The 17,003-nt window shown below is 31.2% G+C and overlaps 1 protein-coding gene across 3 annotated transcripts in view; it reads left to right on the top strand.

Annotated features, from left to right (window-relative positions):
- The window catches only part of pod1 (coronin), a 47,855-nt gene that overhangs the window by 21,440 nt on the left and 9,412 nt on the right, over positions 1–17,003 (top strand). For all 3 annotated transcript variants that reach the window (XM_085960582.1, XM_085960583.1, XM_085960584.1), the window contains 6 exons: positions 1,545–1,642; positions 1,730–1,843; positions 2,953–3,168; positions 3,458–3,717; positions 12,764–12,885; positions 16,797–16,935. In XM_085960582.1, coding sequence (XP_085816708.1) covers positions 1,545–1,642; positions 1,730–1,843; positions 2,953–3,168; positions 3,458–3,717; positions 12,764–12,885; positions 16,797–16,935 — 949 coding nt within the window. The remainder of the gene's footprint in view (positions 1–1,544; positions 1,643–1,729; positions 1,844–2,952; positions 3,169–3,457; positions 3,718–12,763; positions 12,886–16,796; positions 16,936–17,003) is intronic.

The following is a 17,003-nucleotide window of genomic DNA, read 5'->3' as shown; positions in this document are numbered from 1 at the left end:
TATATTTTTTCCACATGTTTTCATGGATTATAGTTTTCAACAAAGATGAGAAAAACCTGTCCTCTATGGAGATGGATAATAGGATTACCAAGGCTGGTGATTAACACGTTGATCGCCATGGGGGTCACCGGTGACCGGCATTGGATTACGTTCAGGGGGCCATGGGGGTCACCGGTGACCGGCAAAGAAGACCTGCGTAGAGTTGTTCTACAGCGCCGGCGGGCACGCGCGCTGTGCATTTTTCGATACGCGGTGACCGGCATGGCCCTTCTGTATATTACTGCCACTTGGCCTGAAAATATGTCTTCCCAGTCACAAAATATAGGCTCACTAATGTAAAGAATGTACATAATGAAAAAAAAAGTTTTCCTTTTAAATTTTAAATGTGTTTTTGTTGATATAAAAATAAAAATTAAATAGATTATAAAAATGTAAGTTATAAAAAATATGTAAATAATAAAAAAATAGAATAAAAAAAATGATTATAAGGTATGTATACGTATATTTCCAGTTTATGTGTATCCAGGTATTATACTACCCAATTTGAAAACTTTTATTCCGTATTTGTGCCTTTTCTGTTTATTATACTATCTAAATCTAAATATAATTCGACCGCGAAATGGCACCATGCTCTCGTCAACACATATGGACAGGTGACCGGCGAAGTGGCCGGCCCGGCGCAATAGAATAAATTAACTTGTTGGCGCCGCGACGGACACATGTGGCCGGCACATCATAAAAACCAATATTTACGTAAAAAAATCATCAAAATGAAAAAAAACATTATATTCTTTCATTACCTATCAAATAATACCTTAGAGACAAATAATCATTTTTTAACTATTTTATGTAAAACTAGTTGGCGATCAATGTGTTAAATTAGATGCATGTCATTTTGCATTGCAGGTTCATTTATAACTAGCTTCACACTTGTGTTGTGAAATTTATTAGCCAGGGTCAGACTGAAATAAAAATGGCTTGCAATATAGTTTTATAAGCCTAAAAGAAATTTTATTAAGCCTGCGCGTTCTTTAACACCGTTTGTGGTGGCATTGAATTGACATTGACAGGGGTTGAACAATCCTGTATAATCACAAATAACTAAAACATACGTAAATAAGTAACCCAAGCAGAATATGTGCCAAAAAATATCGCCATTTGCATTTTTTTTACAAACAGGGTATTCATGGTACCAACACTTGAACATGTTGATGGTTGCATCACATATCATTCTTTGCTCACTCACTCGTTGGCTACTTACATCTGTATGAGATAGGAAAAGGAAACTAAGTCTACACTCTCAGGAGAACCAAAAGACGATTCACTTTTGAATGAATTTTTGTAAAATGTAGCGTTGATCCGACTCAGCACTTTTCTCTTTCACGATTATATTTACATATTATTAATTCTTTAGGCCTCTCTTTTCTCTTTTCACAAACCAAGCATGGCATCTCGACATCATAATTTATTCCCAGATAAATACCGGGAGTATTCTTGATAGTGGTTGTATAAATACACTTTGCTGATAAAAATATGTATTCCAGGCGACGTGATTCATTAAAGTCCAGACGGAGTCCGGAGCCTGAGGAGAAGAGAGCATCTGTGGTTAATCCTTCCACTAAGCGGACATCAACCGTATTCGGTAAGTTTGTGTAAAATATTTTGTTTTCAACATTTTTCCTTCTGTGATACTGAAATTGCAATTTATAAAAATCTCATTATTTCTCAGGTCGTGTTTCCAAGTTCAGACACTTGAAGGGGACTCCGGGACACAAGTCGACGCACATTGAGAACCTTAAAAATATAAGTCGGCAGATATCTGGAGAATGCGATGGTTTTCATGGTAAGTTAACAAACTACAAACAAATTCAATGAGACAATTGGACTCACCTGCAGGACTATTCTAAATAGTTAATATGGTACATAACATGTTTCTGTTATTTTAATTGCTCTAAAGTAACACGGATACATATCACTCAGAGCAATTCCATAAACAAGGCGGTTATCTACAATAATTATTAGCACTACTATGTTATATACACACTACTACATTACTGTGTCTTACTTGATTCCAAATGCATCCTATAAGAGTCGAGTATGACGTGTTAAAAATGTTTTGTAGTCCTATTCAATGATATTTGACAGTTCGCTGTTAGCAACGGTGGTCATAACCATGTTAAAAAACATTGCATCTGACAGTTAACTTCACGGGATAATTAACTGCCTGAATACGACATCTTTTATCACTTTTTTTATTTAATTTGGAGTTAACGCTCCCGTTACTGTAATGTCACCTTAGGTTACCCAACCCATTAAACTGCAAATATTTCAGTTAATGTGCACTTTGTCATCTTTATATTTCGGCTATTCTTAGAATCATCAATATTACATCTAATTAAAATGTTATTATTTTCAAAGTCGATGGCATCATCCAGTAAATACATATAATATTGATAAATACCCGTCAGATTCCATTCCGAACTCAAAGTATTTGTAATGCCGAGAGACATTCTGAAATCTGAGGAAGAGATATGAAAGTAGGTGAGATCAAGATAGTATTGTGATTGTAGGCTGTAAGAATGTATAGAAATACTCTGTTTTAATTAAGTTTTGATATCTTATTGATCATTTTATAGATGAAACAAATAGTAAATAATGATGATGAAAGCTTATTAGACATATTTATGTTACCAAAATAGGCATTTCCCTTTTACCTACTGGAATATTGGCATTCTTGTACGGTAACTCAAGGTGATATCAACGGAACGGACGGAATTCATTAGTAGTTTCATAAAGGGAAAGTTAAGTGATATGTCAGAAGACTGCTGGAAAATCTTCTACACATTTTGTTTAACTTTATGACATTTGCTTCTACAGACAATGGTCAAAATCGGTAACAGCTATTGTCTTTGTCAATGTATCACATAAATTATGTATGAATATCTATTTCAGCAAATTCCCAAAGAGTGGCCGTCCCTCTTGGAGGGGGAGGCGGTCGCGTGGCTGTGTTAGAATTGTCGGCCACAGGTCGCTTAGCAGACGGTGTCACACCTGCTTTGCTTCATCCAAACGCGCTCTGCGACTGGCAGTGGGATCCTTTCCAGGACGCCAGGTTGCTGGTTGCCTGTGATGATGGGATAGTAAGAGAATGGATCATTCCTGAAGGAGGTAAACTTTTGTTCCTTAGATAGTAGATGTCATCTCAAACAATAGAACGGGTAGGTACCTACATTTATTTACTTGCCAAGAATTCTTATATATACACAAATAAGTTTGTGAATCTGTTCTCAGGTACAATTTTATTATTGTCCTTTGTGGTATATATAATGTGAATGATTAAATAATAAAACATAATTCTCTATTAAAAATTATCATGAAATAAAATTTATGACAACGTTTTCCGAAACTCCTAATACATTGGTAAAACTATTTTAATTTCGTAAATTAATGTTTTCAGGTCTGACTGAACCGACAAATTCTCCAGCCCGCTCGTGGGCGGCGCACTCTGACAAGATATACCTTTTGAAGTTCCATCCGTGCGCTTCAGATGTGGTGGCTACAGCTGCCCACGATTTTTCAGTGAAGCTCTGGGACCTGGCTACGCCTGACGTATCTGAGAAGATTCTGCTCACCGGGCACAAAGATCAGATCTTTGCTTTGGCATGGTCTCCCTGTGGGACCAGACTGGCTACCGTCAGCAAGGATGGACTTATCAGGGTACACCAATTCTCTTTTTTGTGTCCTTCATAACTAGATGAATATCTATTATCTGTAACATTAATACTTTCGACCGAAGGTACTTGATGGAATTTGAATTTAAATTCTAATGGATTCAAGCTGTGTACTATTCCATTTAAGTCGTTTTTTGCGACTTGGGTTTCGCCTTTCGGCATCTTCAGGCGTCGTGTACACTCACCAAAGGCAAATACACACTGACAACGAACACCCTTAACTCTAACTTATATAGTAAATCAATACAATAAAGTAGGTAAAAACTCCATTACCTACCTATTTAGTCAGAAATTACAGCAAAAAATACAATAAACAAATAATTATGAATAACTGAAGTAAAAAACCTAATTAGTAAAAACCCTCTCTTATTAATAACAATACACTGGACAGCATTTATTATTATAATAAATCGTCAAACCTAATAATAGGTCAAAATTCTTTATAACAATAAAAATACTACACTCAAGAGGTGTAAATCGTCAATTCTAAGAAAAAATAATTAATCGAGTTAACCAATGAGATATTAGTCTTTAATAATACTCTTACAAGGTACCTACTTTTAAAACATTATTTTTTAACAAAAACAAAATTATACATATAAACTCGCTTAATATAATATATAACTCACCTAATATAATATATATATATATATATATATATATACATCCCGCTATCATTACTGCGTCATGTAATAGGACACTTTCATTCAATCTTGCGTCCAACTGTAATACGGCGTCCGGTATACGGACGCAGAATTGAATTCATGTAATTTTACGTTTTCTCATCTCCCAACCGCTCATAGAGTCTAAAACCGAAAATAGCCCAGACGCAGTTTTGTTACCTCATAGGAACAAAATATGTATTTGTAGTTTGGAGTTTTGTCGCTGACGGCGCGCTACTAGCGATAAGTGTATATTTGTGCCTGAATATTTTGTTTACAATGTGTCGCGTGTTGTACGTCCCACGGTTGGCAACGCTGTATTCCAGCTTTTTATGTCAGCACGGGCAATAATAATTATTATTCCTATGATGTGACCTTCGGGACAGACGCGATGTATGGTAAATTAGGTAGGTAAGTATTATTATTTTATCGCATTCCCGTTATTGTTTCGGATACTTACTGTTTTGAAATTTTGGTAACCTACCTACCTACTTAGTATTAGGTTTTTGTACAGTATTATATAATATCTTTATTTTTATTGTTGGTAGGGGAAAGATGCTTTATTGAGTTTAGCAATTTTTTGCAAAAGTTTATTACCAGCTATTTTATTGATTCTCGTATGTTTTTATCAACCATCTTAACTTTATTTTGTTACTTATAAGTAATTCTTGTTTTTTGTTTTTTTTAACCTATTTTCCATTATATATAGGGTTACTTTTATCTTATACAATGTCATAATTGTGTTTCTACCAAAAACCTAACTTTATTTAGACATTGTTCTTGTTTTTTTTAATTATTAAATTGTGTAACTATTTTGAAGTACATATTGGGTGCCTATTATTTTTATCAACTAATTTTTCTACTAACTACCAACCTAACTTCATTTAGGTATAGTTATTATTTAAAGTAGTAACTATAATACTATAACAGTTATTATAATATGAATTTATTAAAAATAATTTTGTTGCTTATTACTATTTTTTTTTCACCCAGCATCGGATAGATCCTGGACAATGACATTATATAAAATAAATAAATATCTTTTTTTTTGTGTTTATTCAGATGTACTTATAAGAATGTTATGCTATCAATTTTAAATTAAATACGCCCCTTTCTCTTTGCTTATACAATTTTATGGATCCGCAAACTATAGTTTTACTTATCACAGTAAAGGGAATCAGAGAATTATGAAACTTAATTACCACCTTCCAGCAGCGAAGTGTGGATGTAGGCTGTTAAGACCTGCCATAAATAATCCAAATTAAACTTTGTTAGTCACACGTATTTGTTTTTATTGAACTAAGACTACAATTTACAGATGGTGTTGGTTAGTTTAAGAAAATAATTAAACCCTGCCTCAACCAAACCAAAATAGTTTTGGTATATTTTGGACGATACGACAAAACTGTGTACACTTTTTCATTCATACTTATTTGTTTTCGTTGGATTCAGAATACATATTACACATACTGTTGGTTAATTGTTAAAATTAATGTTAGTTAAAATTAATGAAGCCCTTCCTAAACCAAATTATAATAGATAAAAAAATATTATTATATCTATAAAATTTCCAAAGTTATGTATGACTTAATTGCATAATTTTAGATATTTTATAGATATACTTACTAGTATTTATTGGCTATTATCTATTATGGCTTGGTTTTCGCAGGGTTTAATTGAATTTTAAAAACAAACCAACCGATCTCTAGTATTATTTCAATGAAAACAAATACATATGACTGACAAAGTTTAGTGCACATAATTTATGTCGAATCTTACAGCCTACCTCCATCCTTCGATACTGCCACATACTATATAGAAAATATCAAGACTACGATATAAAGATGCTTTATTGAGTTTAGCAAATTTATCAGCAAGTTTATCACCAGCTATTTTATTGATACTCGTATGTTTTTATCAACCACCTTAACTTTATTTTGTTACTTATAGGTAATTCTTGTTTTTTTTTTTTCTTTAACCTATTTTCCATTATATATAGGGTTATTTTTTTCTTATACAATGTCATAATTGTGTTTCTACCAAAAACCTAACTTTATTTAGACATTGTTCTTGTTTTTTTTAATTATTAAATTGTGTAACTATTTTGAAGTACATGTTAGCTGCCTATTATTTTTATCAACTAATGTTTCTACTAACTACCAACCTAACTTCATTTAGATATAGTTATTATTTAAAGTAGTAACTATAACACCATAACAGTTATTATAATATGAATTTATTAAAAATAATTTTGTTGCTTATGACTATTTTTCTTTCACCCAGCATCGGATAGATCCTGGACAATGACATTATATAAAATAAATAAATATCTAGTTTTTTTGTGTTTATTCAGATGTACTTATAAGAATGTTATGCTATCAATTTTATATTGAATACTCCCCTTTCTCTTTGCCTATACAATTTTATGAATCCGCAAAGTATAGTTTTACTTATCACAGTAAAGGGAATCAGAGAATTATGAAACTTAATTACCACCTTCCAGCAGCGAAGTGTGGAGGTAGGCTGTTAAGACCTGCCATAAATAATCCACATTAAACTTTGTTAGTCATACGTATTTGTTTTTATTGAACTAAGACTACAATTTACAGATGGTGTTGGGTAGTTTAAAAAATTAATTAAACCCTGCCTAAACCAAACCAAAATAGTTTTGGTATATTTTGGACGATACGACAAAATTGTGTACACTTTTTCATTCATATTTATTTGTTTTCGTTGGATTCAGAATACATATTACACATACTGTTGGTTAATTGTTAAAATTAATGAAGCCCTTCCTAAACCAAATTATAATAGATAAAAAAATATTATTATATCTATAAAATGTCCAAAGTTATGTATGACTTAATTGCATAATTTTAGATATTTTATAGATATACTTACTAGTATTTATTGGCTATTATCTATTATGGCTTGGTTTTCGCAGGGTTTAATTGAATTTTAAAAACAAACCAACCGATCTCTAGTCTTATTTCAATGAAAACAAACACGTATGACTGACAAAGTTTAGTGCACACAATTTATGTCGAATCTTACAGCCTACCTCCATCCTTCGATACTGCCACATACTATATAGAAAATATCAAGATCTACGAGACCTAAAAATAAGTATTCCAGCAAAGACGGAAGAAAATTGAGGCGGGAGAATGAACTGAAAAAGGTTGGAAAGTACCTACCCAACAATACATAATATATCTCATATCACTAACCAAAATAAAGAGTACCATTCCAATTTTTCTATTCTAAACAATAGTCTCCGAAAACTCATAATAACGCGCCATGATCATAGCGCTCTTCCCAGAACGCTTTAACATTCAATAACAACCTATTTACATACCTATTAAATCTATTAAACAAAAACGTAGAGAAACAGTGGCAACATCGCAAGACGTCCTATTGTTGGGACAATCAAACCAAATATACAAGTGGGACGCACGACATGCTACCCACTATGAAAAAATATATGAAGGACCCCCCAATGTATTAATATGAAAGGAGTTCCGATAAGCGGGTCATTGAAAGGTAGTTTTTTTATTTTTGTATATTTTTATATAAACGTTTTTCAAAAATTTAAATACCTCACGGTCGTCAGATGAATGACAAAAAGAATATACTTTGTTCAAATTTACGAAAAATCAAGTCTTTCAGATGGACGCTATACTGTGGGTTCTGTAAAAGGACGCAACAATGATAGCTGGATTTATATATATATATATTATACAAATATACATACCTAAATTCTCATCCATAGACTCTCATACAAACATATATAAATTTTGTGTCAATACAATTGACCATATCGTCACCGTTCAGGCAAAAGTCACCAACCCTAAAAACATAGTTTTGAGATATCGCAATTTGAAAGTTTGAAAATGCAGGAAAAATCAGATTTTAATGTTTTTAAGGTTTTATCTACATTAAATTATTTTCTCATCTCTTCTTAATAATTTCTTTAAGGTACTTTTACTTTTTGATGCTAATTAAAACATCTGGAAGGTTTTAAAGGAGGCAAGGTAGCTCAAATTATGGTTTGGTGACTTTTGCTTGTTAATAATCTGAACAATGTTAGCCAAAAGAAGCATCAGTAAAACTCACCATCCATAGTATAGTGACTTTTGCTTGTATATTTATAACGAAGGATTTTTTTTTTATAGAGTCAATAATGTCTATTCACCTATAATGACTTTTGCTTGTTAAGTTTTTATCGAAAGTCATTTAGTGAAAAACAAATAATTCGGATTTAAGCAAAATTTTACTAACTAATGTACCGAGGTGAGTTTTGCATCTTAACCTTTCTAACGCGGCAACTGACTTTAGTCAGCCTATACGCGCGAGTCATCCGCGCGTCAGCTGACTAAAGTCATTTCGATTTTCGTTTGCCTAGTACTCCTTTCGGCCAGGCGCGAATAATTCGAACATTGATTTAATTTATTCAGAAATCATCCTTCTCTTGACATCTGTCAATGGATAGCCTAAACTTTTGTTCTATCTAATTTAAATAAATATTTTTCGGGAGCGTGTCTTGAATAAAAAAATATCAGTCATCGGGCCAATTCAAATTTGCCGCGTATATAGTGTCTTATCGCTTCTTAGTGCATGTGCGTCGAAGACATTTGACTGACGTGTTTGTAACGATACGAGTTTGCGATATAATAAGTTATATTGTTTTTTAATGATTGAAAAACTATTTGGTGCGTAAACTGTTAAATAGAATATTCGAAATTTACATTGATCAAAGTGAATTTACAAAATATTTTTACAAAAGGAATGCTTTTGGAGATTGCATTCATTCGCCTATCTGCTATTATATTATCCGCGAGTAAATAGTTTCGGAAAATAATTTGAACAAGGTGTCATTTAAATATACCTAGGAGTCCGCGATTCAATATGTCTCTTTGTTTATCATTGATTAACATTTTTAAATACTATTTTCTGGTTATAGAATTAGGTGAAACAGACAAAAATTATTTATTTACCCTAGTTATCAGCCATTTATAAAGAAAAGACACGAACAATCAGATGCCCGTTCCCGCATAAATGCTTAAATTGTCGTATTACGCTACACCAGGTCCCGCGCTACTGAATTTTTATACACTGCGCGGCAAATCATCGTCTGCTGGTGTGAGACAGACACTTGAGAATTATTTTTTTCGTAACACTATTCAAAAGGGTTTGATTCATGACTACTATTTTTTTTTATGGAGAATTCTTCTTATATTTATAGTCGAAAATAACTCGAGTTACTTACTATCATGTCATTATAATAAAATAAGAGATTACCTATTCTAGTACCAGTGGGTCTATTCTATACTTATCGACCGCTAAAGTGATAAAGTAATAAATATTATCATACTTAGGGTAGGTTTGTATCAAAATGTTAGCACTTATTGTAACAATTACACGAAGTTGGTTTTTATTGTTGCAATAAGTGCTATATTTTAACAGCACCTATCTTGCTGCTGTTGAAATATCGCACTTATTGCAACAATAAAAACCAACTTCGTGTAATTGTTACAATAAGTGCTAATATTTTGATACAAACCTACCCTAAGTTTGATACTATTTATCACTTTAGTGTTCGATAAGTATAGAATAGACCCACAGGTTATTGAAGTAATATAATAAAAAAAAAAACAAATGAACTTGAAAATAAAATTGTGGTGACTATAAAGCATTTAGAAGTGCAAAAAGTGTTTGAAATTTAATATTTTACGAATTGTAATAGCCTAATAGGTATTCGAAAAATAAACCGTTTTGTTATAAACTATGTGTCATTCGATTCCATTCAGTTCGGGGTCAATGGTAGGTACAAACCAGGCACTGGTGGTAAGTACATTACTCTCAAATAGCCAGTAGTTCTCAAGGATGATTTATTTATACTCGACCTGCAGTGCTGCAATGTGTATGGGAGTTCAAATAAAAGTTACACAGTTTGAGATGTCCTGGATGCTATAAAAATGAGCTATTTATGACTGATATTTTTTTAACACACTCAACAAAAATGCTCATAAAAGTCATAAACCATATTATTATTCATTATGTGTATGACATATTTGTCGAAATCGTAGCCGTAGACTATAATACTGAACTGTTCTTACACTTGTTAATCTGTCATCGACGCATTAGTCCAGCACCATTTCGTAAGTGTCATGGCGCCGCTCGAGTAAGCCGGCATTTTTTCAATGAAGAAATCTTGTTCGTGATTTCTTATCAGTTTTAGGCGACGAATGTTTATTTTTAGAGTCACATAAAATATTAGGTTCTGTCATAATCATTTTTGAACTTGACTCCGATTTTTTACTACTCTATTTGTGTATGTTTGACTGACATTTATTACGATTTATTGATGCTTGAAATAACAACGCGCACTGTTGTACTAAGTCGGGATTCGTAACGCTTAGAAAGGGTTAAAGAACATAATTTTACGCTTCGGGTGACATACTCAACTCAAAACTGCCATTTTCAGGGTTGGTGACTTTTGCCTGAACGGTGACGATATATAGTCTTATATGTAATACATCATATAGGATATAACAAAGGGCTACTAGGAAAGCTAAGTTGATCGTTCAGTATAGATAAGCTTTGCAACTGTGCTCTATTTATTTCTAATATTTCTTGGTAGAATAATTTATAATCACCCGTATGACTGTGAAGTAGTTTTGCACCCTTTTCAATGTCAAACGTGTGTTTTTCGTTTAATAAGTGGTTAGCAAACGTTGAAAATCTTTGGGCTGCTAAATGTTCTGAAATTCTAATATTTAGGCTCCTCGTAGTTTTACCAATGTAAAATTTAGGACAGTTGTTACAGTCTAATTTGTAAATACCGGATTTATTTTTAATCTCTATGGAGTCCTTATTATTTATTAATAATCTACCAACTGTGTTATTACAATAAAATGCCGGTTTGACATTATTTTTGGACAGATGTTTTTTAACTTTTTCACTGGTTTTACCCATATAACTTAATCTACACCAATGATTAGCAATGACCGGTATGGTAGGTTCTATACCTTTATATAATAATTTAGATACTAATTTTATTTTCTTTTTTATTAAAAGTTTGTCTATAAGAGACTCCTCATAACCATTGTTAATAGCAATTTGTTTAATCGTTGAAAGTTCGTTTTGAAAATTTGTTTCACTTAAGTTATATATTATATTAAGCGAGTTTATATGTATAATTTTGTTTTTGTTAAATAATGTTTTAAAAGTAGTTACCTTGTAAGAGTATTATTAAAGACTAATATCTCATTAGTTAACTCGATTAATTATTTTTTCTTAGAATTGACGATTTACACCTCTTGAGTGTAGTATTTTTATTGTTATAAAGAATTTTGACCTATTATTAGGTTTGACGATTTATTATAATAATATGCTGTCCAGTGTATTGTTATTAATAAGAGAGGGTTTTTACTAATTAGGTTTTTTACTTCAGTTATTCATAATTATTTGTTTATTGTATTTTTTGTTGTAATTTCTGACTAAATAGGTAGGTAATGGAGTTTTTACCTACTTTATTGTATTGATTTACTATATAAGTTAGAGTTAAGGGTGTTCGTTGTCAGTGTGTATTTGCCTTTGGTGAGTGTACACAACGCCTGAAGATGCCGAAAGGCGAAACCCGGGTCGCAAAAAATGACTTAAATGGAATAGTACAGAGCTTGAATCCATTAGAATCTATTATCTGAATTATTATTTTTATTCAAGACTATACAAGATTTTTAAAAAGCAAAGTTTTTTCATTGAAGTACATAATTAAGCACCACAACATAAATTTGTGGTAATTCCAGAGGAATCAAATTTAGTAACCATATTACATTGATTCGAAAGTAGGCATCTGTGGACATAATTTTAACAACATCTTCAGTAAGTCATAATATTAGATGTATAATAGAAAATATCCGCTACCTATATACTCTGGGTCTGGGTAAATAGCTTATTGGTTTGCTAGTTGGAGGAATCGCCCAGCAAGCAAAAGACGTGTGTTCAAATCCCACCCGGTCCAAGTTTTTTCCAATAATTATGTTTCTAATGTATATGTATATCCCATATCAATTGGTAAAATTAATTATCACGTGGAAATTATAGTGGCACCGCTCATCAATTAAGGGCCGTACACAAGTAGGTGACCACCTACAAACCACGCTATCGAACAGAGCCATAGGTTTATTTATAATGAGCCTGTCTAGACGAACGTGTCAATGATCGCGGGAACTATTTTTTTCTTTCATAGTATACCATTTCCATCAAGTATTATTGAGAGTGATTTAATTATGATGAACTTCTATGGTTTGTATTACCAGTACACAAAATTAAATTATTAATTTATTATTATATAAATTAATATTACAGGTTTACCAACCCAGGACATCTGATGCCCCAATCAAAGAGGGGAAAGGCCCTGTCGGCAGCAGGGGTGCTAGGATAGTTTGGGCCCTCAATGGAACTCATGTTGTTGTCACAGGATTCGACAAGTAAGTCCGTTACCTCACAGATGAATCCTTTATATCGTCACCGTTCAGGCAAAAGTCACCAATCCTAAAAACATTGTTTTGAGATATCGCAATTTGAAAGTTTGATCATATTTTTATGTTTTTAAGGTTTTATCTACATCACATTATTTTCTCATATCTTCTTAATAATTTATTTAAGGTACTTTTACTTTTTGATGCTAATTAAAACATCTGGAAGGTTTTGAAGGAGGCAAGGTAGCTCAATTATGGTTTGGTGACTTTTGCTTGTTTATTTCGTCATCACTCTACTGCATTTACGAGCAGACAAAAGTCACCATTACGCTATGGTGAGTTTTGTTTGATTTAATTTAGACCAAAGCGATCTTATTATAACAAGCTAAGGTAAACTATTCCTGTTTGGTTATTTTTGTGTATTTAAGACAAGTGTTAGAAGTTTTCAAATGACAAATCAGTAAAACTCACCATCCATAGTATAGTGACTTTTTCTTGTATATTTATAACGAAGGATTTTTTTTATAGAGTCAATAATGTCTATTCATCTATAATGACTTTTGCTTGTTAAGATTTTATAGAAAGTCATTTAGTGGAAAACAAATAATTCGGATTTAACCCTTTGATTAGTGAGTTAAATATTTAGAATATACATCTCGGGAGTGAGTTAATTTTGAAGATTTTCTTTTATTAAGTATTTTATTTTGGGTTAATTTACAAGTTTTTAGAAAAATTTTTTTATTATGTACCTACTGTTACTATTTTTATTTCACAATACATTATAGCAGTGCTTCCCAACCAGTGCAGCAACAGCACAGTATAGTAAAAGCAAGGTCAGTTGCTCTCAACATTTTATAAAAATATTTTTTTATAAAATATATATTTTTATAAAACTATATTACTACTTGGATAGTAAATTATAGTCAAATAAATTCAGTGGCTCTCAACATTTCATAAAAAGTTTTTTTTCTAAATAATTTTACCTCAGACTTTCCTCGAATGATTATTATTGCACCTTTTATAATTATTTTGATTGCATAATAAATTTAATTTTTTATAATTCTAAATTTGGTTGGATAGTAAAATATTGTAAAATAAATTCAGTGGTTCTCAAGATTTTATAAAAAGATATTTTTTTCTAAATGCACCTCTTATATTTTGTTCCAGCGATTGTTATTCTACTATAATTTATTATTTCGATTATATAGTACACTATAGCAAACCAGCGGCTCCCATTTTTTTTTGTACTTATAAGAAATTTCTTTTTTTTCAAATGATTAGATATTATTATACTGTTGTTAGTTTGATTGGATAGTAATATAATGAAATAAATTAAGCGGTTCTCAACATTTTATAACAAGAAATCTTTTTCTCAGTTTACCTCACAATTTTTTTCAAGCATTATTATTTTGCCCTGCTAAGTAAAAAGACAGTGTTTGCGGTAATATACTATGACTATATTTCGATTACATAATAAAAATCAATTTCAGTGGTTCTAAACATTTTATAAAAAGATTTTTTTCAAAGTTTATCTTGCACTTATTCTGATGGTAATTATTATATTATATAGTAGTTATTTCGAATGCGTTATAAACTATATAGTAAATCAATCAGCGGTTCTCAACAATTTATATAAAAAGATTTTTTTTCTAAATTTATCCCGCACTTTTCCCAATGGTAATTAGGTCTCATAAAAATTATTTTTATTGTGTAATAAACTATAGTAAATCAATTGCAGTACATTTTATAAAAATATTTCTTTATCTAAATTTATCTCACACTTGCTACTCTTGTTTTTCTTACATAGTAAAATATAGTAAAACATATTTTCTGACTCTCATCACCAAAAAGAATATTTTTGCAAAAGAAAGTAGGTATAGATAAAGTCTTATTATATAAACTTACCTATGTAGATACTTGAAATATATCAGTCTGTTCAACAGTTTCTGTCTTGCACGAGTACACTATTTATCATTGTTATGCATTTATTGTTTACACTTTTTCATAATTTTATTAAAGGTTTTTGAAATGACAGGAACAACTTTTTCATAATTGAAATTTAGCAGGGCAAAATAACAATCAATGAAAAAAAATGTGAGATACACTAAGAAGAAGATTTCTTGTTATAACATGTTGAGAGCCGCTAAATTCATTTCATTATATCCAATCAAAATTAGAACAGAATAATAATAAACATTTGAAAAAAAATTAAATAAAGTACAAAAAATGGGAACCGCTGGTTTGCTATAGTCTACTATATAATCGAAATAATTATAGTAGAATATCAATCGCTGGAACAAAATATATGAGGTGAATTTAGAAAAAAAAATCTTTTTATAAAATCTTGAGAACCACTGAATTTATTTTACAATATTTTACTATCCAACCAAAATAAGAATAGTAAGTATAATAATAATAATTGTAGAAAATTAAATTTATTATACAATCAAATAAATTATAATAGGTGTAATAATAATCATTCGAAAAAAGTCTGAGGTAAAATTATTTAGAAAAAAAACTTTTTATGAAATGTTGAGAATCACTCAATTTATTTGACCATAATTTACTATGCAAGTAGTAATATAGTTTTATAAAAATATATATTTTATAAAAATTTATATTTTTATAAAATGTTGAGAACAACTGACCTTGCTTTTACTATACTTTGCTCTCGCGACACTGGTTGGGAAACACCGCTATAATATATTGTGTAATAAAAATAGTAAAAAATAGATAAAAAATGGCAAAATCACAAAATAAATAATATCGAATAATTATTATCGCGATCCAATTTCAATGCATGCAATCCGACTTCAAGCAAAAAACTAAATAATATCCAAATATTTTGCTAAGGGTTGTGCAGAGGGTGAGGTTTACCTAAGATCGGCATAATATTTGAATCTCTCTTGAGTGATTGAAACAACGATACCTAATGACCCGAAAACAATCAAGCTGTCAACAAGTGTGAAAAAAATTGAAATGTGGGACACATGTATGGCCCTTATTCTTGTCGCGCCGCTGCGTTTGGTTATCTAAATGTAAACAAAATAGAGCTGTATTGGAAACTTTTGAAAATAATATTTTTTATAATAATTTGTAGACATATTATATGTATAAATGAATTTCTACATATTTGGGATCCAAACAGAACTGAAAACTGAAATTGCTATGCATAAAAAAATATTTTCGTAATAATTTATAAAATTTTGAACACATAGTTGTTTCCAATTTGGGCCTGGAATCTTCGACAGAACATCTGTTTCTGATGGTAGAATTTAAAATTTTTTTCAAAAGAGAATAAAAGGGGATGTAGGAATTTTACGGAATTAGATTTTGTTCGTAATAGTTGCGTTTATTTACGTATTTTTTTCTCACTAGAAACAAATATTTATTTTATAATAACATCTAAAAATTGATGATAAATGTATTTGTGTTGTCTGTAAATAATAATTACATCGAAATTATTCTATTATTATCTATTATTATTGAAAATTTCGAATGAAACGGTGTCGCCGCACATACGCGGCGATACTCTATTTGGATCACTACAGTGTCGCCGCATACGTGCGGCGATACTAATCAAAGGGTTAAGCAACATTTTACTAACTAATGTACCGTGGTGACTTTTGCATCTTAACGAACATAATTTTACGCTTCGGATGATATACTTAACTCAAAACTGCCATTTTCATGGTTGGTGACTTTTACCTGAACGGTGACGATATTTTTCTTCGATGCAGACAGCTTTTGACAGAAGATGAAAAAATCATTTTCTTCAGAATTACCATAATGTGTTGTAATACAAAGAGCTCATAATACTCCCTCTATTATAGTAAGTTCAATCTCTGTTGACATTAAAAATCCATATCAAATTTATATTATGATGTATAAAAATATGCATGTATCTTTTTTTCTTGCAGAGTTTCTGAACGTCAAATAATGCTGTTTAACGCATCAGACCTCTCTGCTCCTCTAAACACTGTCGGTTTGGATGTCTCTCCAGCCATTTTGATTCCGTTTTATGATGAAGATAGCTCCACCTTGTTCGTCACTGGAAGAGTGAGTATTGCCATTATTAACCCATCGCGCCCTATCGACGCCAATTTGGCTCCGGTGTTACAGGATGC

This window comes from Rhyacophila brunnea, unplaced genomic scaffold, assembly GCF_057557595.1.
Source record: "Rhyacophila brunnea isolate RB1 unplaced genomic scaffold, BYU_Rbru_1.0 scaffold_12, whole genome shotgun sequence".
Classification (NCBI taxonomy): domain Eukaryota; kingdom Metazoa; phylum Arthropoda; class Insecta; order Trichoptera; family Rhyacophilidae; genus Rhyacophila; species Rhyacophila brunnea.
The sequence above is the reverse complement of the archived record's forward strand: the minus strand, read 5'-3'. Positions and strand labels throughout refer to the sequence as shown.